At 40.7% G+C, this 22010-nt stretch overlaps 1 protein-coding gene across 1 annotated transcript in view; it reads left to right on the forward strand.

Annotated features, from left to right (window-relative positions):
- Window positions 1–2156: 2156 nt before the first annotated feature.
- The window catches only part of LOC108972000 (hemocytin), a gene marked incomplete in the record, with an annotated part of 20798 nt that continues 944 nt past the window's right edge, over window positions 2157–22010 (forward strand). Inside the window, 39 exon segments of the mRNA XM_018938409.1 lie at window positions 2157–2376; window positions 4554–4664; window positions 4897–4935; window positions 5051–5203; window positions 5459–5703; window positions 5784–5943; window positions 6006–6133; window positions 6215–6310; window positions 6969–7166; window positions 7260–7414; window positions 7482–7639; window positions 7760–7914; window positions 7982–8584; window positions 8644–8872; window positions 8952–9838; window positions 9903–10152; window positions 10214–10540; window positions 10601–10917; window positions 11799–12175; window positions 12372–12543; window positions 13648–14693; window positions 14780–15035; window positions 15127–15217; window positions 15280–15532; window positions 15591–16359; window positions 16414–16591; window positions 16664–16974; window positions 17136–17235; window positions 17309–17721; window positions 18155–18638; window positions 18808–19013; window positions 19101–19411; window positions 19472–19756; window positions 19823–20813; window positions 20874–21089; window positions 21157–21615; window positions 21690–21791; window positions 21876–21926; window positions 21989–22010. Coding sequence (XP_018793954.1) covers window positions 2291–2376; window positions 4554–4664; window positions 4897–4935; window positions 5051–5203; window positions 5459–5703; window positions 5784–5943; window positions 6006–6133; window positions 6215–6310; window positions 6969–7166; window positions 7260–7414; window positions 7482–7639; window positions 7760–7914; window positions 7982–8584; window positions 8644–8872; window positions 8952–9838; window positions 9903–10152; window positions 10214–10540; window positions 10601–10917; window positions 11799–12175; window positions 12372–12543; window positions 13648–14693; window positions 14780–15035; window positions 15127–15217; window positions 15280–15532; window positions 15591–16359; window positions 16414–16591; window positions 16664–16974; window positions 17136–17235; window positions 17309–17721; window positions 18155–18638; window positions 18808–19013; window positions 19101–19411; window positions 19472–19756; window positions 19823–20813; window positions 20874–21089; window positions 21157–21615; window positions 21690–21791; window positions 21876–21926; window positions 21989–22010 — 11390 coding nt within the window.

The raw sequence follows: 22010 nt of genomic DNA on the forward strand, positions 1-22010 counted from the left end.
GTAAAAATACTCAAAATTAAGATTTTACCAAATCCAAAGCAGGTACGATAGGGAGATGTATAATAAAGATTTCTTTCAAATTTCAAAGTATTCGGTTGAATAGAACTTGAAGTATCATATCAACTACCTCAATCATAGSAGAATCCGTTCAAAGTTTCGTAATCCGCTACACCGCAACACTTAAACGGCTATAAATAAATTGAGCTTTGAAAACCATTTTTAGCAGATAATGGAATATCTAAACTATCAAATGAAGAAAAAAAAATCGATTTTTTTCAAATTTTTAGACTTGAGTACCTCATCCATATATATTCAAGAATAAGTACTACTAGCAACCTCTATCTTACCTAGGTGAGTTCTTGCCGTGGCATCGAGGTAATCAAAGTATCGATTGTTTGACTCATATTAAGAAAGAATTATCTGAATCTGAGTACAATCTGCATTCTCAGAAAAAATACATCAAACTGAAAAGTAAAGAAATATAAAATTGAGCGCTAATTTTTTCCCTATCKGGGATAATAATTTCAAGTACTGCTCTGAATGAAAACTGTTGAAAATATTTACCATTGATTAAATTTATATCATGACTTCGGAAGAATGCTTTTGGTTAAACATTCATCTTTTAAAATTATTTTATTTATTATGATTTTATTATAATTTAGTTCTTCACAATATCACCAGCTTTTGTATTTTAAACAAGGCATTGCCTTATAAGAACACTTGATAATAAAACCAGAGTAAAGTTATTAAAAAAAACAGTAAGACCAGTGATAATAGCAACGAACAAGTATGCGGTTTTTGTCTTGAAAATCACTAAATCTTACAATATTTCATTACAATTTATTAAGCTTTTATTTGGGTTCAACAACTCATGAAGGTCATACGAGCAGTTCAAAAGAGAAAATTATCAAAAAACAAAACGCTCAGCACGCTTCAGATTAAATTGCAAAAAAATGTCATATATAAAAGCCCCTAAAATCAAACTGCTAAAATAAAAAAAATTTCGAAGCATTATGTTTTTTTGCTTGTTCTGATATACATTTTTTTTTTATGAAAATGAAATGTACTTAAAATTTGTGCGGTTTCATAGCAGTTTCAACCAAAAAATTATCTTAATTTCGCCACCAAATCAGCTCAATGTCGTAAATGGCTGCATATCTTCATTCATGCAAAATAAAAAGTTAAACATATTTGCAACATAAAAAATGTAGCTGTAAAATCTTATCAAATAAACAACCCGCATGCTGCGCTCAAGATTGCAGAGCTAGCGCCCTGAAGAAACGCTTATCGGCAGCAGAAAGTATGTCAAGCTCAAGCCAACGCGATTTTTTCACACACATTCGCAATATTTCAGAAAGGAAACATAAGTGGTTATATAATATTAATGGGTTATATAAAACTGAAACGWTTTTTTTATAAAAAGAAGTTTTATCCAGGCACACCCACACCCACAAACAAGCAAGTGTTTACTGGTAGCATAGCATGCGTCCAGCTTGCAAGTGATAAGCAATTGCGAGCGCAAGTCGCGTGAGCTCTAGTTTATATGTGTGAAACACACGATCGGTTAGCAGTGTGAAGCTGCACTTGAAAATATGGCAACGCTATCGCACACTTCCGCTCTGACATTCCGAGCATTTTTTACGCGTTTCAGCGATAAAACCAAGTAGCTGAATGCCGAGTTCCATTGAGTTGTTCCGCTGTGAGAACATAAAAATTTTTATAATTTGGAGTAAAATTAAATAAAAAAAAAAGGAAAAAAATATCCCCTGCGCGCCTATAAAAGTGCTTGTTTGCGCTAGAGTTGGTCAGTTTTCGTGCGCCCAGCGCTCGGTTTCGATTCGTCGTTAAGTCCCGCGAATGCAGTTGAAGTGAAAAAGTGTTAAAAAGTGGTGAAAATTATAAAAAAAAGGAGTCAAAATTGTGAAAAAGGACTCAAAATTGTGCAAAAGGACTCACAATTGTGAAAAAGGACTAAAAATTGTAAAAAAATACTCAAAATTGTTAAAAGTTGTGTGAATTGTGGAAAAAGCATATGCCTGCGCTTAAAGGCAAAACGATATGTCTTGTAGGCTATAGGCCGGATCACTAGATCCTTAAAGGATAATAAAGGATAATAGTTAACACACTTGTTTAAAAGAGTTTTGTGAATGATCTCGTAATTTTTTTGCATTTATATATCAAAAGTGATCGCTAATGACTTCCGTTGTGTGGTGAATTTTGCGCAAACTGTACTTTGTGAGTTGAAAAGTAATACATTTAGATATATAAAGCGTTTTGGAACTAAAAGATTATGAACGAAAAGTTGATTTTTGCTTTGCTGTTGTTGTTGCTGCAGCAATGTAGCCAACAAATAGCCGCGGATGCTGATGTACAAAGGTGAGTGGGTGAATTTAACGCTGTGGAAGTGGGAAGTGCAATGAAGAAGTGATATTTTCTTCATTTTATTTGGCAGCTATATGCTATAGGGTACCAATCTGAYCAATATATTCGAATATTTTTACATTGCCATGGTCAATAATCTACGCTAAATTTTGTGAGAATATAAATTCAAATAAAAAAGTTTTTCATACTAGGACTCGAGTTGGATCTGTCAGTTTGTATGACAGCTATATGCTATAGTAGTCTGATCTCAAAAATTTCTTTGGACATAAGATTGTTGCTTTAGGGAATTATTCATACCAAATTTCGTTAAGATATCTCGTTAAATTAAAAAGTTTTCCATACAAGGAGATGAGTTGGATCGATCAGTTTGTATGGCAGCCATATGCCAGAGTGATCCGACCTAATCAATATATTTGCAAATAGGAGTATTGGTTTACTCCATAATCTTCGCTACATTTTGTGGGAATATCAAGTCAAATAAAAAAGCTTTTCATACAAGGASTTGAGTCCTTTGTCTTCACGTCACATGCTGTCCTTCGGAGCCAAACTTAACTCGAGTTGAGATGTGTAGATTTAGTTAGGTTGTATTAAATGCTTGGTCTTTCAGCATTGCGAGTATTCTAAAAATGTGAAATACCAACTATTTTTATCATGATTTACCAAAAGCAGGAAAAAGAAGGAATTGTTGAGATGATTCCATATAATCTAGTCAAACAGCCGATGCAACTSACTTCTAACAATACATTTTACAATTTAAAGCCTTCCTAAATTAATCCCTATAGGACAGAGTCTTGTTAGAACTTCTACAACCATTGAAAGATGGAGTTTCGGTTATAATACTGCTAAAGTAAGTAAATTTCCAGAGAAAAACGAAAGAAATTTGTTACCAATAACGATTTTGAGCGAACAAATTTGTTTTTTTTTTTTTTTGAAACCAAAGTACAGCCTAGTACCCATTTCTGATGTATGAAACTGGAAATGTCATAAGTGAACCTTTCTGTTGTATGAAATTTCATAAATGGATTTTGRGTACTGCCACCATATCAAATCAATCAACGATTCTATTATTGGCATATCCGTCATCCACAATTCTAACATTCCTTTGTTAAAATATAAGCTTTGGAAAGATCAAACTGATAAATCTAACCTCTATTAAGGGGGGAGCCTGCATTGGAAGCTTCAAAAGTTCAATTTTTTTTTAATTAAATCTCTTTAAAAATAATCTAAGAATAAGTCCACATAGTTTTATATGAGAATATTTTCGAAGCTAGAAGGGAAATAGTGATCGAGCGTCTAGCAGATATATGAGCGATTAGGCAGAAGGCGAAAACTTTGACGTGCGATTTCTCGCTTTTCCATTTTTACGATTTTTCTTAATTGGCGGGCAGGATAKAAAAAAAACTAAACGTCGTATGGAACTGGGGCAAAGTTTATTATCTTTGGCAATAAATTATCTTCCATTTAAACTAAAAAAAACTAAAAAAAGTCAAGTTTGAACATATTTTTAAACAACATAAAGTGAATTTTTTTGGTCAAAAACCACTTTTTTATTTTTGAAAAATTGTAAAATTTTACACTTTTTTTGAAAGTTTTTAGTTTAACTAGAAGATAAATTAAAAAAAAAAATACAAGTCTCTTTGAACGTTTTTTTCCAATAGAAATTGCGACCTGCATCCTGCCCGCCGACAAATGCACATGCGAGATGCAGCGGGCACTAGCTTCCTAACGGGAGAATATCAAAGATTTCGTATCCAAAAAATTTGTGAATGATGTTTAAATATATAACTATAAACCCTAGAAATTTCGCTTTAATCAGTTATTTCTTTCCCTCCCGAAAAATTCCACGATTTTTGAAGCCTTTAAAGCGGGCTCGCCCCTTAATGCATCGGTACTATATGAACTAGATCGGCTGGCAAATACAATTTTTTTTCTGACACGACTCTCGCACGACCTAATGGTATAACTTTTTGGAATTTTAGTTTCCTTTTTATGGTTGTATATAGTCTCCTATTGAAAGTAATTTAATTCTGTGACCGATTAATGGTATTTTATGTAAGATTTTTTTCTGTTTTATATTTTTTATAGATATAATATGTATGTAATTTGAAGTATTTCASAAATTTTAACATTTATTATTTATTTGAGTCTCTAATTTTCTTCCCTTTCTGTAGTCCAATCAGCGCCGAGAACGAAAATTTAGCTGAAGATAATGAACGTGAGGAACGCGACTTGTTTTCATATTTTAAGAAAGCACCAGCGGCTCAGCCGGTGGCCCCGATTAGGTAAGTTAAGTTTAAAGTAAATATTTTAAGAAATTACAAAAACATTGTGGCGAAAGCAAATATAATATTTTCGTTATATAATATGAGCTCATAAAATTATAAATCCCAATGGGGTATGCTTTTAATATGCATAAATATGTTTGCAATTCTGTTATCGAGTTAAAACGGAAAGTCTTGAAAAAGTGAACGCTGATAAGCTCGACTAATTTTATTTGCAACCTTCTATTTGCAGTCTGAACTTAGGCGTCGGTTCTGTTTATGGCGGTGGCGGGTAAGTCTTTGCCGCAGAGTTATTTTTTCGTTTTTTTTTTTTGCTCTTTATTTGATATGTCTTATCATTACATATATTTTTATATTTTCTGCTTATGTTAAACAATTCTCCACAGCGCTTATGGCGTCAAGACGAGTTACGCTGGTTATGGCCACAATCATGGTAGAGGCAGCGGCGGTTATGGTGGTGGTGCAGGTGGCTATGGTGCTGGATATAGTGCTTACGGCAGTAGTGGAAAGCACTATAAGGGCGGCTATGGATCTGGCAGGTAGGTGCATTTGACTTTCGATTACATAGTGGGGTTGATTAGGAGTACAATAAGAAAACCAACGTGTCCCACAACCTTTAGTGGAATGCAATAAAATATCAGTATGTTAAGAAAGATCAAGCTGACAGTTTTGAAATTTCTACCATATGGCTGGGATTCCACTATTTGGTTTCGCCAGAACTAACCTTAYTCTCTGCCTCTTAGATATCTCTCTCCTAGATCTCTTTTAAATACTTTTTCCTAACATTCTAATAGTTTCGGCGCACAGTCCAGCTATGATTTCTTAACACACGAAAACCCTCAAATACCCCCCTACGGCGATTGCCCGGCATATCAATTGCCATCGAAAATGTCACTAAAGTGCCGTGGCAGTCAGTGTGAGGTCAGTTGTACGGCTGAATATCGGTTCCCTGATGGCGCGAACTCGCTGAAATTGGCCTGCATAAATGGTGATTGGATAATACGTGACTCAGCGCTTACCAGTGTGCCTCCCTGTCAAGGTATGTAAAATTAGTGGAAAATTACGTTCAGACCCTGCAATGATAGCATTTTCCACACTTCTTCACTTTTCCTTCCTTAGCTACTTGCTCACCACCTTGTGAGAACAACGGTATCTGTGTTGAAGCTGGCGTTTGCAAGTGCGCTGAGAATTTCTATGGTCCATGGTGTCAGAATAAGAAAACCTTCTGCAGCGGCAAGCCGCCGATACCGAAAAATTCGCGTGTACAATGTAGAAACAAGTGAGTACCGTAGTGTCAMATTAAATTTTTTTTACTGAGAAATCTGTTCTTCTTTTTGTTAGCGTCTGCAATGCTGAGTGCATGAGTGGTTTTCAATATCCCGATGGCAGTTCCATAACGAATCTCGAATGCGTGGATGGTGTTTGGTTTCATAAGCAGACAAACTCAGTGAAGCCGCCGGATTGTGCGCGTGAGTATTTTTACATCATAGATTTCTATAACTTAAAGTGAGTTCTCTCTTTATTACACTCTCTTTCTCTCTCTCACGCAGCGATTTGTGAGCCAGCCTGTCAGAATGGTGGTAAATGCATCTCATTTAATATGTGTCAATGCACTCAGCAATATCGCGGCGACTCCTGTCAATACAGTGAGTATTTCAATTTTAATGCCGTTGGTAACCCTATCTTAAAGTACTGTTATATCTATACAATATATATTTATATAAATATTTTGCATAGATATTTTACTACCAGATTCTACACAAGTATTTGCCGGGTTGCTACATGTATCTGATTAAGAAATTGTAAGAACCTCTCATTTTTTAAAACATCTTTCTAAAAAAAATCGTGGAGTTGCCATCTGGTCAGATATGTATGTATTTTTATGAAATAAACAAAAAAATCCTATAATTCATAAAAATATTACCAGCCAGATATTATATTATTTATGCTAAACTTTAAAAGAGAATTAAAAAAAAATTGTTTAGCGTTGCCAAATAGGTTCGATTAACACACTATAAAGCCTTACAAGTTAGCTAAAACGTGGTGACTTATACAAGAATTGTCAAAAATAGTAACATTTTATTTTTTTAAAGAGTTGCCAGATATACATACATATGAATTTATAAAAAATATTCTAAATATTGCATATATGCTACAAACATTACAAGTGAAGCTCTAAATTTTCGAGCAAAGCCTTGGTAAAAGAACAATGTCAAAAATTATATGTAGAGGGTTGCCACATGGATATATAATATTAATTTATACTCTTCTAACCTTTTGTTTTTCATTCGCTACCYCCTGAAGGCGTGCAGGCTTGTAACGTAACCAACACTGGCTTCAATGGCAATTATAAATGTAAATACGATGGCTTGGAGGCTAAGTGCAAATTTTCATGCGCGTCATCACCGGGTATAACGGTGCAGGGCAACCTCAATATTGAGTATACATGCAAATATAGTGTCGGTGATTTCTATCCGAAACCATTGCCCAAGTGTGTCTATGGTGAGTGGATTATCAATATTTTTTAAAATAAATATTGCTCGAAGATTTCACTTATTATCGGAATTTTTTTAATTACTCATTTTTATAACGCAGCTCCTGGTTACACAGTCCGTAAGACCTCTACAAGCTATAAAACTTCTGGTAGCGGTGCTAGCGGCGGTAAGCTAATTTATGGCCATGGCGAGCAATGGGCTACCGAGCGTGAGCGTATACAAGCCATAATTGATAAATTTTCGAATGTTCACAGTGTAATGTCTTTTCGAAAATATTTTACACTTTCCAAGGTTATAATTTGTAACTCTTTTCGCAATGCAGGAGTGGTGGTCCTCTGAGGAGACACAAGTTTCGTCGACACGCTACACACTCTACACCGAAGGCGATGTCGATGTGATGATCGATCGTACGCCCAAGCCGGCATTGTGCACCACTTGGGGTGGCATTAATATGAAGACCTTTGATGGTTTGGTTTTCAAGTAAGTAGTGGAAATCTTACGYGCATGTCACTAAATTTTAAATGTATAGCTTTTAAATACTAACCTCAAAAACCACCTATATCTTTGTGACCCCTAACAATAACCCCCAATTTTTTCCAGAGCTCCTCTTTCATGTTCACACACGCTAATTAACGATAAGATCGATGCCACATTTGATATTACACTTAACGCCTGTCCATATGGTTCTGGATATGGGTGTGCRCATGCGCTGACCATCTACTGGCAGTCCATACCATACACTCTAGATAATATTAGTAAGTTACTTTGCCCATTATTAATTAGCACCAAGGTAATGTATAATGTCGCACACTTTTCTCGCAGATGGYACTGTACATCTATCCACGCCGACGAAGAAATTTCCCATACCCGTACAGGTGATGGGCATGAAAATAATACCGGTGGCAGAGCATTTACAGATACAACTGGAGTCCGTTGGGCTACAAATCGACTGGGATCGTCATCAGTATCTCGGCATACATGCGGGCCCGTTGTTGTGGTCCAAAGTTGGCGGTTTATGCGGCACATTAGATGGTGACTACAAGAACGACTTGATGTCGAAAGGTGGTGTGGTCGTGGAGACGGTTAAGTCCTTCACCGACTCATGGCGTGTTGAAGATAGTTCGGACCTGTGTATAATGGAGAATAGTCGTGAATTGGAATTCGGTTCGGAGACTTGTGAAGCGACGAAACGCGTGAAGGCAGTTAACGTCTGCAAGCGTCTTTTGTCGAATGACAAATTAGAGGACTGCATAAAAGGCATAAACTTTGAGGCTTTGTTGCGCGCATGCGTTGATGATTATTGCAATTGTCCGAATCGTGAACATCCGGAGACTTGTAACTGCGATGCCGTTTCCATGTTGGCTAAGGAGTGCATMTTTAAGGGTATAAAGCTAGAGCATGGTTGGCGTAATTTGGAGATTTGTCGTAAGTGAACGATATACACATAACGCGGCCTTCTTTATATTTAAACAAATGAATTTTAGCTGTGAGCTGTAGCTATGGACGTGTCTATCTGCCTTGCGGCCCTGACGTAGAGCCYACTTGTGACATGGCGGTGACACCGAACCCCGGMAAATGCAATGAAGGTTGCTTCTGCCCCGCCGRTACRGTGCAGTACCAAGATGCGTGCATCACACAGGAGCTGTGTCCATGCACCATGCGCGGTAAGGAGTTCAAACCGGAGGCCGTCATAAAGAAGAAATGTAACACATGGTAAGCTATCTAAAAAAAGAAAAAAAAATTTTTTTGTGTACTTTAGTGGATATCTGCTATAAACAATTTTATGTGACAGCACCTGCAAGAGCGGCAAGTGGAAATGTACGGACGAGCAATGTGGYGCACGCTGTGGTGCAATAGGTGACCCGCATTACCAAACTTTCGATGGCAAACGTTTTGACTTCATGGGTCAGTGCTCATACTATTTGTTGAAGAACGACAAATTTTCGGTAGAGGCGGAGAACGTGGCTTGTTCTGGTGCCATCTCTGAGAATCTCAATTTGGTAGCCGCTGCGGATAATCCATCTTGCACCAAGTCGGTAACGCTACGTTTTACGCTTAAGAATGGCGTACAGCATACTGTGCGCTTGAACCAGGGCATGGCTGTGCACGTAAACGAGAAGGAAATTACGAAATTCCCGAAAATTCTCGGCGCCGGAGAGGTGCTCATGCGATTGGCCAGTTCGAGTTTTATGACTGTTGAGTTTCCCGATGGCATACGTGTTTGGTGGGATGGTATCTCACGTGTCTACATCGATGCGCCACCCAGTTATCGTAATAAGACCGCCGGTCTTTGCGGTACATTCAATTCGAATACACAAGATGATTTCTTAACGCCGGAAGGTGACATTGAAACGGCTGTGGAGCCATTTGCAGACAAGTGGCGTACCAAGGATACTTGCGATTTTCCGACTGAAACAGTACCTGGCCCACATCCGTGCAGCGCTAATCCGGAAAAGCGCACAAATGCCGAAAAATACTGCAACTGGATTATGGATGATATATTCCAAGACTGCCACTGGACCGTCGAACCAGAGCAATATTATGAGGATTGCTTGTACGACGTGTGTGCGTGTAAAGATGAGCCGGACAAATGTTTTTGTCCCATTTTGGCTGCCTACGGCAACGAATGTACACGTCAAGGTATCAAGACTGGCTGGCGCATGGCGGTGAAGGAGTGCGGTAAGTAATTAGCTGTGGTAGCTGTGCTTCAAATTGACGTGACGAGTTTTGTAATATATTACAGCGGTGAAATGTCCGATGGGTCAAGTGTATGATGAGTGCGGTGATTCATGTGCGCGCACCTGCGGTGATTTGGCGAATAAAAACTCTTGCAAGACCGAATGTGTCGAAGGCTGTCGTTGTCCGCATGGTGAATACTTGAACGAAAATAACGAATGCGTACCGCAACACAAGTGCTCATGCACTTACGATGGCATGACCTTTAAATCGGGTTACAAGGAAGTGCGTCCAGGTGCAAAGTTCCCTGATTTATGGTAAATTTTAAGCATTCTTCGCTTTTCTTGCCTATTAGCAGAGATTTTGTGTTTTCCCTAGCACTTGCACTAATGGCCTTTGGGAGTGTGAGGACGCTGGCCCTGAAGATGAGAAGAAATATCCACCTTCATCACAACTGCGTGCCGAATGCGTGAATCGGCCATTCGCTGAGTTCTCAAAGTGTGCGCCCGCTGAACCGAAGACCTGCAAGAATATGCATGAGTATGTGGAGAATATCGAGGATTGTGTGCCAGGCTGTGTCTGCATGCCGGGTTATGTTTATGATACTTCCCGCAAAGATTGTGTGCTACCGGAGCTTTGCTCTTGCCATCATGGYGGTAAGAGTTACGCGGATGGTGACAAGTTCAAAGAGGATTGCAATCAATGGTAAATTTTTAAAGTTCTTCTTGTTTTTTTTTTCACCTTCACTGTTTCTGTATGTTTCAGTATTTGTAAGAGCGGAAACTGGACGTGCTCTGCGAATGGTTGTGGTTCAACCTGCTCCGTCTGGGGTGACTCGCACTTCACCACGTATGATAATCATGACTTCGACTTCCAAGGTGCCTGCGATTATATACTCTCCAAGGGTGTCGCGGAGAATGGCGATGGTTTCACGATAACAATTCAAAATGTCTTATGTGGGACCATGGGCGTTACTTGCTCGAAATCGGTGGAGATCGCACTATCGGGCAGCGTACAGGATTYGATAACACTAACCTCTGACGCGTCTTACATAACTGATCCAAACAAGTCGCAAATTAAGAGTGAGTAGCAAAATATTTACAAATCGGACCATTCTCGAAAGTCTTAAACTCGAAAATTTTAATGTAATATATTAAATTCCCTTTAAATGTAAGGTTTATTGGACATACTTTATAGATATAAAGAAGACTCTTTATTAAAGGCCGGTTATGCTTGAGCTTACYTAAAGCTCGGTACCTGTAGATTTAAAATTTACAGGATCTATTTTATAGATAGAAAGAAAAGAAGTCTCCTGCTAAATGGTCTTAACCTGCAGCTTACCTACAACTTTGTATCTTTAAACTTAAAATTCACTGGATCTACTTTATTGATAGTGGGATAAGAAGGCTCTGACTAAAAGAATTTATACTTGAGCTTACCTAGAGCTTGATGTCCGTGGACTTAAAATTTCCTGGATCTGCTTTATAAATAGAAAGATTAGAAGACTCCGACTAAAATGTCTTATACTGAAGCTTGTCTACATCTTTGCATCTTTAAATTTAAGATACACCGGATCTACTTTATTGAGTGAAGGATAAGAAGGCTCTGACTGAAGAGCTTACACTTAATAAACTTACTGGATACACTTAATAGACAGAAAGATTAGAAGATTCCGACAAAAGGATCTTATACTGGAGCTCGTCTGAGAACTCTGTACCTTTATATTTACGATTTGCTTGATCTACTTTATAGATAGAGGGATAAGAAGCTTTTGTCTGAAAGAGCTTGAGCTCGTCATTGAACACGTTACGATATGTTATTCAGAAAAGCAGACTTGATCGAAGTTGAAACCGGCAGTCTGCTTTTCGATTAGGAAAGATAATGGCAAGAATACAATAATAGTTACTTAAAGAACACTTGGCATGCTTTAAAGCTTTTTAACTAACAGTCCAACAACTTACAGAAATTCGCGATGCAAGCAACACCAAGGGTCATGGCGCCTTCCACATCTACAAGGCCGGCGTATTCATTGTGGTCGAAGTAATACCGCTCAAATTGCAAGTGAAGTGGGATGAAGGTACACGCGTCTACGTGAAAGTCGGCAACGAATGGAAGAACAAAGTAAAAGGATTGTGCGGCAATTACAATGACAATGCCGTGGATGATATGCAAACGCCATCGCAAGGCATCGAAACTAGTCCGCTCGTCTTCGGACACGCATGGAAGGTGCAACAGTTCTGCGCCAAGCCAACGACACCCATAGATGCGTGCAAAGAGCATCCGGAACGTGAGACGTGGGCGCAGCTCAAGTGTGGCGTGCTTAAATCGGAAATATTTAAGGTAAGAATGCCGACCATTGTACATGTGCAAGTGTGTAAGTAYGTGTGTAGGTGAGTATRGTGTAGACGGCAGATAATTAAAATTCCAATACGCATTGCCATACTAATACTTAAGTGCGCTGTTCTCCACTTAACTTTCCACCTGCCGCAATCGCACACAGCTCACTCACTCTCTCTCTGTTTCTTCTGTTCTACAGGATTGTCATGCTGAAGTGTCTGTCGAGAAGTACCTGAAACGTTGCATATTCGATACGTGCGCCTGCGATCAGGGCGGCGATTGCGAGTGTCTATGCACAGCGGTGGCTGCCTATGCACACGCCTGCTCCCAGCACGGCATCAATATACGTTGGCGTACGCCGCACTTCTGTCGTAAGTACTACAAATACMTATATAAACTGTGTGTACTACATATGCGTGTGCATGTAAGTAAGTTGCTTACTGTAGGGTCACTGTAAGCTTTAATGGTTACAAGTGTGTGTGTGTGGCGCTCGGTGTGAATGCAGTAGCTGAAAATCATTGTCTTTTCAATTATTCATTAGTGCAAATCGTCACATGCAACGCCGACGACAATGCAAGTGGTAGACGCGTTTCACAGTCTTACATATGCAGCAAAATATGCAAGAACAAGCGCTTTAAGCTTCGATTGTCGCGGTAAAGTGGCATAACTATGCTTCGAGAGCCACACATTTACATATATTTATATATACATATGCTCCGGGTATGCCTCTACTATATTTCTATGAATATGTATATATATTCTTAAAATTTATATGTTCTTTTGTTACATTATACTTATGCCGAAGTAGACTTGTCGATTAGCCGTATATGATACTTGAAAATTATTCATTGTGATTTTCACATTGGCACACACACTTAAACTCACCTTGCAACGGGATTCTCTCGACAGTCGCGAATATATTTTACCAGGTCGTGATTGTGCGGAAAATCCATTTTCAGGGCCGCAAGCAATTATTCACACTTGACAGAAGTTACAAGAAGATTAAAATTTATTACATTTTCAATAGGATTATAAGCCTTAAGTATACATAAATGTTCAAAAGAAGAGTGGTTATGTGGTCAAAATAAAATACTACTTTTTTTTATGACTCGCATTATAGGTATTGAAAAGTCAGGGTCGCTATAATCACTGTATCACTCTTAAAGGGAAAAAGGTGGAAAAAAAAAAAAACGAATTTTGGCTAAAAAATTTACTATGGTTGGCCGGAGACTTTTCCATTCGATTAGGACAACCGGACGTGACTGCATTTAGCTATCTACCATTAACACAGGAACGTAAAAATTTTTGTTCCTATCTAGACTTAACTTATCAAAGTCATATAGAACTCTAGTCGCCAGCATAAGGGCTCAAACCTAACCTATAAGCTCAAACGAACCTATAAGGAATTCTTTCTCCTAACATATCCGCAATACCCCGTACACCCTTGTGATAAAAAATTTCTGTACTATTTTCAGCCATGCAATGTGATCCCCACTGCGCCGAGTACAAAGCGTGTACACCTGCGTGTGCTGTCGAAACTTGCGACAACTTCCTCGACCAAGGTATGACGGAGCGCATGTGCAATCAAGAGAACTGCATTGAGGGTTGCTTCATAAAGCCCTGCGGTGAAGGCATGATCTATCTAAATGACACCTATAAAGAATGTGTACCGAAGGCTGACTGCAAGCCGGTTTGTATGATACGCGATGGCAAAACTTACTACGAAGGTGATGTAACGTATACCGACGATTGCGCCACCTGCCGTTGCTCGAAGAAGAAAGAAGTTTGCAGTGGCGTTAAATGCAAGGAACCGCTAACAACAACAGAGCGTCCAAGTAATAGTTTACTTGAAAGCACGACACCACATGCCTATGGCACCGATACGCAACCGAAATGTGTACGTGGATGGACACGTTGGTTCGATAACGACGGCGATGCGACGGGCAAGATAGTGCGTTTGAATGATGAGGAGAAGTTGCCACGTTACGATCGTATGGAGAGCATTTATGGCACATGTCAGAAGAAATATATGAAGAAAATTGAATGTCGCGTGGTGGATACACACGAATCACCCGATTATATGGATGAGAATGTGCGCTGCAGCTTAGCTGAAGGACTCGTTTGTAAGGGACAATGTCACGATTATGAGTTGCGCGTATTCTGTGAGTGCGACGAAGCAGTGGTCACGACAACGCCGGCTACTGAAAAGCCGCAAGTTGGTTTGCCATGCGATTCTGTGATAGCCGAGTATAAAGAATATCCTGGCGATTGTCACAAATTCTTGCACTGTCAGCCGACGACCAACGGCAATGGTTGGAATTATGTGGAGAAGACCTGCGGTGAATACATGATGTTCAATCCAACACTGAACGTGTGTGATCACATAGCAACTGTACAAGAGATCAAACCAAGCTGTGGCAAGGTGCCTACGGAGCCCATTACACCGAACGAATGCGCTGAAGATCAAGTGATAGTTGAGTGCGCAAATCAATGTGAATTCGCCTGCGATTATTATGGCTCAGTAAGTGGCAGCGCKCGTCTCTTCTACACCCATATTTAGTCAAATGTAAGATCTAATTCGAAAACGTCTTGTACTTATCCTTCCAGATACTGCGCAAACGTGGTCTCTGCCAGAACGGCGAACACTGCAAACGTGGCTGTGTTGATAAGAGCCGACCCGATTGCTTTGCTGTGGGTAAGTACTGGCGCGATGAGAATACTTGCGTRGAAATAGATGAATGTCCATGCATGGACAAATCGGAGAAATACGTGCAGCCGCATATGCCTGTGACCGGTGAGACCGAAGTTTGTCAATGTATTGATAATGCATACACTTGCGTACCAAATGAAGTGCCGGAATTGCGTAAGTGCTCAGTGGAGGACGTTTCGTTCAGTATTAACTTTGCTTATGATTTATAAAACTATATTTTACTTTACTCTGCTTTAAAAAATAGCATATATGGTCACAACTCCCGCCGTTGACGAGCATGAGCCAGACGCCTTGCCAACCACAATCGTACCACATCTGAAGTGCGAGCCAGAACGGTTAGTTTAGTGTGCAGATATTATGAAAGTGCTTACGCGAAAATAAATCTCTACACTTTTAGCTTGATACCGCTGATACAGGGCGATGCACCATTGCCGGATAGCGTCTTCAATGCGAGCTCTACACTCAATGCTTATAATGCGCCCTTCATGGCCCGTCTTCCTGCAAACCCCCAGAACAGTGTGGGCAGTTGGTCGCCCGGTATCGATGATCAGATGCAATATCTACAGGTCACTTTTCCGGAACCGGAACCCATCTTTGGTGTGGTTATGGCTGGAAGTCCAGATTTTGATAAATATGTTACGCTATTCAAGGTAAATCCAAATGATTTTTGTCTCGAATCAGCAGTCTGCAATGCCCACACATTCACAGATACTTTACAGTCCTGATGGAGAATCTTATCACTTTTTGGTGGAAGAGAATGACATACCACAAAAGTTTAACGGTCCACTCGATTCACGTAAGCCACATAAAACACTCTTCCACACACCTGTCGAAGCGAAATCTGTACGTATCTATCCCATGAAATGGTATCGCCATATTGCCATGCGTGTGGAGTTGTTGGGCTGCGGTGAACCGCTCACAACAACGACGCCAGTTAACACGCCAGAGCCAAAGTTTGAGAAACTCATACAAACCACGACAACTAGACCGGTTAATTGGCAAGATGAAGGCAAGTGCGTGGATCGCATGGGTGTGGACAATGGTAAAATGCATTCCTCACAAGTGAAGTCTAGCAGCATTTGGTCATTGCCACAGCCGGCAAAGAAGCCACGTCTTATAGATCTACTGAAGCTTTCCTCACCAGTTGGTTGGCGTCCCGTGGCTAATACACCAAATGAATATGTGGAATTCGACTTCTTGGCRCCACGCAACATCTCCGGTTTTATCACCAAAGGCGGTCCAGCTGGCTGGGTTACTAGCTTTAAGGTTATGTTCTCGAAGAATAAATTGATTTGGAATAAGCTGTTATTCTTTGATGGCCAACCCGAACAGTTCCGTGGCAACTATGACGAAAATAGTGAGGTACTAAACACGTTCCGTTCACCCATATTGACGCAGTACTTCAAGATTGTGCCATCGAAGTGGGAGGAGAATATAAATATGCGCATAGAACCAGTAGGCTGCTTCGAAACCTATTGTAAGTGAAACGCTCGGTTAACATAAAATGAAATACTTAATCTTTCATTCACAGTGGAAGTTAAGGAAGAACAGCCCGAGGCCGATAAGCCGCCACCAAAATGTCAAGTTTGTGATGGCATTCTAGATACAACAGCTAAGAGTGGAGAGTGTAAATGCGCAAACGGTTTATTCTGGGACGGACAAAACTGTGTACAGAGTAATCTGTGTCCATGTGTCGATGAATATAGCACGTAGGTGTAGCTAGGACTTTGAATATCACTAAACTCTATTATTTTTTTATATACTCTCATTTCCGGTTACAGTTATCCCATCGGTTCTAAGTATGAGAATAAGCAATGCGAAGAATGTGTTTGCGTCTTGGGCGGTCACTCCAATTGTAAGCCCAAGAAGTGCCCACCATGCGTCGAAACCAACTTGCGTTCTTTAGTGACACCGGATTGCTTCTGCAAATGTGAGCCCTGTCCGAAATATCAACGTATTTGTCCCTCAAGTGGCGACTGCATACCGGAATTATTATGGTGTAACGGCGTGCAAGATTGTGCTGATGATGAAGACGAGTCATGCAAGAAGACAATAGTGGTGACGCCTCAACCAATTATAAGCGCGAATGAAAGTGAGTATTACTTTTACTGGAGTGAGAATGGAGAAAGAGTTAGCTCACAAACACAAAGCGGTTTTTGTAGGGACTAGATTAAGCAGTGTGACTTCCTATTAATAAGAAAATATTTTTTCAATGAACAATATAATCCAGGTTTTATCCCTTAATTCCTACAGCCACTATTATCAAATGTCCCGAGCCGGAGTGTCCACCTGATATGARGATTAAACTTACGGAGAAGAAGCAACGTAAAATGTCGCAGATGTTCGCCAGAGCGTAAGTACAGCTCTGTTTTACATACATATGCTGYATTATATTTCATAAATCTTACCCTCCCTCTCATACTCAGTTACACCGATATGGAAGAATTCGGCAATATGATCAAAATTACTAAGACTAAAGTCTTGGTAAGTGAAAGTGAAGAATTCCTACTGCTGCCCAAGGAAGAAGTGAGCGGTGTCGAGGAAGAAGAGTGTGCGGAATTCACTTGTGTACCGATACCTAAAAAGGAGGTACTGAAGAATGAGACTATCACCTGTGTCGAACCTAAATGTCCAGAAAACTATGAAATCGAATTGGATATGTCTAATGCCAAACCGGGACAATGCCGCAGGTATGCGTGCGTACTGAAGCCGACYAAAGATGATACGTGCGAGATTAGTGGTAAATTTTTCACTACATTCGATGGCACTGAGTTCAAGTACGACACTTGCAGTCATATCTTGGCGCGTGACATCAAAAACTCGAACTGGGTGATAACTGGTAAGTGGTTGCTAATGAGTTTTTWAATTTTCAATGACTGCGTGTTATGTTAGATCGATGATTAGGAGATCCTCGAACTGATTTTAGGCAATATAGCTTTATAATTTAAGTTTCAGCTACTAACTACGACACCAAAATATTCCTGAAATAATTTCCAGGAATGGTGCAGAGTTGATAATCTTTAACCGAATAAAAATGGGGATCCGTTCCAATTACTTAGACCCGATAGTTGTTGGAATACTTGAAACTAGTATTTTGAGCTCTTGTTTGAATGGATTTACTACTAATCMATCTTTTACTCCTTCTATCTGCACGTAAAGAGAGATTAAAGAAAGCGTGTTCATCAATCCGTTACCGAACTATGTCCGGCACGTGAAGCTCCGGACTTCGCTTCAATTAGCACCGAAATTAACGACTTAAATTCTATTTCCAGTACAACTACTCTGCGAAGATGAGACACGTCGGGTTTGTCACAAATCGATCACCATTAAAGACATCGAATCGGCGGCCATACTGACGATCATGCCGAATATGAAGCTAAATTTCAATGGTTTCGAGTACACCGTGCCGCAGCTAATGAACTCACCTATCTGCAAGGCGGCCTTTGTCATCTCGCAGCCGGGCCAAACRGTACTGGTCGTGTCGCGCAAACATGGCTATTGGGTGCTTTATGATGACATCGGTTACGTTAAGATCGGCATATCTTCTAAGTATCTACGCACCGTTGACGGCCTTTGCGGCTACTATGACGGCATTGCGGGCAACGATAAACGCACGCCGGATGGCACTTTGATACAGAACACGGGCAAGTTCGGCGACAGCTGGTTCGACAAGAAGATACCGAAGGAGATGTGCTACCCACAAACGTGTCCATTCGAGTTGCAAAAGAAGGCGTTGGCATTGTGCAATGCGATTAAGTAAGTGCCGTTGTATGCGTGTGGTTACTAGGGCCTGTCTCTTATACACATCTAGATGTGTATAAGAGACAGCGTTATGTATGCCCGAAGTGATTGTGCAGTTGAATTTTGTGTGCGCCAAAGTTCGCATTTTGTGTAATGACATGAAATTTTGTTTCAACTCCGCCAGGCATCCGGTGTTCGTTAAGTGCAACAAGGCGGTCAACTACAAACAGTTCGTCAGCAAATGCATGGAGAGCACTTGTGAGTGCCTGCGGGCACATCCGGGCGAGGACAACACTTGCAAATGCAATGCATTACAGGACTTTGTTGCCAAGTGTTTGACAATCAATCCCAATATACAATTGAATTTGTGGCGTGCGGTGCAGCAATGCGGTGAGTAGTAGTTTTACCCGTTTGAGGTGTCAGAAAAAATTTAATTGCAAGACAAATAAATATRTATGGTACATATTTTTTCAATAGAACTTGAGTGCCCTGCGCCACTTATACACTCCGATTGCTACAAGCGTCGCTGTGAGCCATCCTGCGACTCGCTAAACACCGACGACTGTCCGATTATACCCGAYGCCTGTTTCCCCGGCTGTTACTGTCCCGCGGGCACAGTGCGCCAGGGTAAAAAGTGTATAACGGTTGCTGAATGCAAAGATTGCGTGTGCAACTCCTTCGGCAAATCACAGTTCTTCACTTATGATAAGCGCGACTTCCACTTCAACGGCAACTGTACATATTTGCTCTCACGCGATATAGTCTTACCGGGTCAATACAGCTTCCAGGTAAGTGCGTTTGCTGCGCTAAATATATGCCTTAATTAACTTAACAACTCCGCCATAAAGCTTTACGTAACAATGGATTACTGCAAGCGTCTGGGTTATGTTTCGAATTCCACGGATGAGTCATGCATTAAATCCTTCCATGCTTTCAATGGGGATCATCTCATACATATTGAACGCCCGCGTGTCGGTAAGGTGCCTCGTATACTGGTAGATGGTGCTGAGAAAAATGTGCCGTTCAAAAATTCTTGGGTCAACATACGTGAAGTTAACGGTAAAGAGCTTTTCCTCTCGCTACTGGAAAGTCATGTAGATCTACGTGTCTCMTACGATGATATGGTCTATACAGTAAGCTTTGATTGAAATGTTTGCTTGCTTTATACACTAAGACTAATTCTAAATAATCTCTAACAGTTTTCGGTGCCCAGCATCAAGTATAGCGGCAAGATGGAGGGTCTTTGCGGCGATTGCGATCATAATCCCAAAAACGATCTACTAGARAATCCAGCCAAAAAGAAGGGACGTACACCCAGCAAGGAATTGGCAGTCGTGCTGCAAAGCTGGAAGGCCGACGAACCGAAGTTGGGTAATGAGCTACAAATTTGCGCCAGTGAAACTATAACTGAAGACGAGTGTGTTCCACCACCACCGGAGAAAGATGTCTGTCTGATGTTTTATAATCAGGAGCTCTTCGGAAAGTGCAACATGATCATTGATCCTGGCAAGTTTGTTGCATTGTGCCAAAAAGAATTATGTAAGCCCGGMAATCATCAGCAAAGTACTTGTAACTTGATGGCCGCTTATGCGCGCCAGTGTGCACAGAAGGGCATCTGCTTGTATTGGCGTCATCCCGACATGTGTCCCTTCGATTGCCCTAGCGATATGGTATATGAATCATGTGGTTGCGCTAAGACCTGCGATACGATCAAGGCACAGCACACATTCGATGCGGTCAATATGAAGACCAACACGTTTGTTAAGACCGTGGAATCAAATGATATGTGCCTGGCAGAGGAACGTTTCGAAGGTTGTTTCTGTCCACCCGGTAAAGTTATGGAATATGGGGAATGTGTGCCGGAAGAGTCGTGTGTGAAATGYGACGATTTGGTGCATGCGCCAGGTGATAAGTGGAAGAAGGACAAGTGCACAGATTGTAATTGCAATATGGAAGGAAAGGTCGAGTGCGTGGAACAGAAGTGTCTGATAGAAGAGAATATCTGTGCGGAAGGTTTTATACCGAAGAAGATCGAATCTGCTGACATGTGTTGCCCACGTTACAGATGTGTGCCCGAACAAAAGCTACCGCCACCAATTGCATGTCTCGAACCCTTAATGCCTATATGTGGTCCTGGACAGTTTAAGAAGCAGAAAACCGGACCAGATGGTTGTCCGCAGTTCATTTGCGGTAAGTACTATGATGAAGAAGAGTGTATAAGTGGTTTAACTATTTGTATATCAAATACAGAGTGCAAGCCGAAAGAGGAATGCGAGCCCTTGGAATTACCACGCGCACTCAAACCTGGTGAGAAGGTGGTTACGGAAGAACTCGGCTGTTGTCCGACACAAGAGATCGTCTGCGACGTCAGCACCTGTCCACCTGCATTGAAAGAATGCGCCGAGCGCTTCTACGAAGTTGTTAGAAAGCAAGAACTGGTTGACTGTTGTCCACACTACGTTTGTGGTAAGTACATGCGTAATACGTTTGAGTCGAAATTTCTTGGCTAACATATCACATGTGCCACAAACAGAACCACCGAAGGATATGTGTATAGTACAAAATGGGTTGGGAGAGAACTTCATTAAACCGCTGAACGCAAAATGGCCGCATCCCACGGATCCTTGTAAGCAGGAGACGTGCGCTTATGGTCCGAATGGCAGCACATTAGTCATAACAACGACAGAGACTTGTGACACCTACTGTCCGTCTGGCTTTAAATATGAGAATAAGGTGMCTGAACTGAAGTGTTGTGGGGAGTGCGTGCAAGAGAAATGTGTGCTGGGTAACGAACTGTACGAAGAGGGCGCTACTTGGACGAGCGCTGACAATTGCACAACATACAATTGTCTGCGTAAAGGAGAGGTTTTGATAGTCTCATCATCACAGGAGACTTGCCCAGATGTGACCGCGTGTCCAGAGCACTTGTTGGTGCCCTCCGAAAGTGGTTGCTGCGAGGTATGCAAGCCGGAGCTGATTGTGGATAACCAAAGTGAGTTGTTCGGAGTTATTTCTATATATTACGRCCTTTATAACGATTTTTATCGGCATTTGTCTTATTTACAGAGAACTGCTTACCGGTTTCATTGGCTGAACCACTGACTCTGGAGTTAATTGAAGTTGTACAGCCAGGTATGGGTAAATGTAAAAATAAAGAGGCCATACAAGGCTTCACAGATTGTGATGGTGCTTGCAACTCGGGTCTGTCTCTTATACACATCTAGATGTGTATAAAAGACAGGGCCATACAAGGCTTCACAGATTGTGATGGTGCTTGCAACTCGGGTTCGAAATATAACAAAGGTTAGCATGCGTGTCTTTATAGTTAAATAGGTAATATTTATTGTAATTCGTGATCTTTATAGTTTCAGGCATACACGAGAAGCA

The sequence above is a fragment of the Bactrocera latifrons genome, unplaced genomic scaffold (genome assembly GCF_001853355.1).
Source record: "Bactrocera latifrons isolate USDA-ARS-PBARC rearing strain unplaced genomic scaffold, ASM185335v1 scaffold_37, whole genome shotgun sequence".
In the NCBI taxonomy this organism is placed as follows: domain Eukaryota; kingdom Metazoa; phylum Arthropoda; class Insecta; order Diptera; family Tephritidae; genus Bactrocera; species Bactrocera latifrons.